Below are 504 nucleotides of genomic sequence, written 5' to 3'. Positions count from 1 at the left end.
GGGCCAGCCCCACGGCTCCCTCAGTACCCAGGCAGTCATAACACCTCGCAGCACCGTGCCAGTGCCTCAGCCGTGCGCACTGGGGCACCTGATGGGTTCTTATCAGGTGGGGGGGAGGCGGGCACCTCATGGTGATGGGAGCCTTGTTTCATTTCATAGGCTGAGCCTTTTCACTCCTCAGCTTAACCAAAGGTGGAGGAAGCCTGCTGGTGGTTTGCTTTGTTTTGGTTTTTTTCTTTTGAGGCCCCACGGCAGAGGCTCAGCACAGAGTGGGGAGCAGCAGTGCCAGGAAACCACCGCTCGGGGCAGGCCGTTGTCACCAGGTGCAAGCAGTGCAGAATCAGCCGCCTTGGGGCCCCACGCGCGCTCTTGGCACCCCAGTGGGGATGGCTGGGAGCGTGTTCAGGAAATGGGGCCCGAGGGCTCTCACCTCGCCTCGTCTGGCTCTCCCGTATCAGGAAGGACCCGCTGTGGTTGCCTGGCTGGAGCAGCAGCTCCTCTGCC

The 504-nt window shown here is 62.3% G+C and overlaps 1 protein-coding gene across 1 annotated transcript in view; it reads right to left on the bottom strand.

Annotated features, from left to right (window-relative positions):
* LOC104537575 overlaps nucleotides 1-504 on the bottom strand; it is a 4,374-nt gene that overhangs the window by 882 nt on the left and 2,988 nt on the right. Inside the window, 1 exon segment of the mRNA XM_010180505.1 lies at nucleotides 431-499. Coding sequence (XP_010178807.1) covers nucleotides 431-499 — 69 coding nt within the window.

Source organism: Mesitornis unicolor, unplaced genomic scaffold, assembly GCF_000695765.1.
Source record: "Mesitornis unicolor isolate BGI_N332 unplaced genomic scaffold, ASM69576v1 scaffold15853, whole genome shotgun sequence".
Taxonomy (NCBI): domain Eukaryota; kingdom Metazoa; phylum Chordata; class Aves; order Mesitornithiformes; family Mesitornithidae; genus Mesitornis; species Mesitornis unicolor.
Note: the sequence above shows the minus strand (reverse complement) of the source record. Positions and strands in the feature narration are given on the sequence as shown.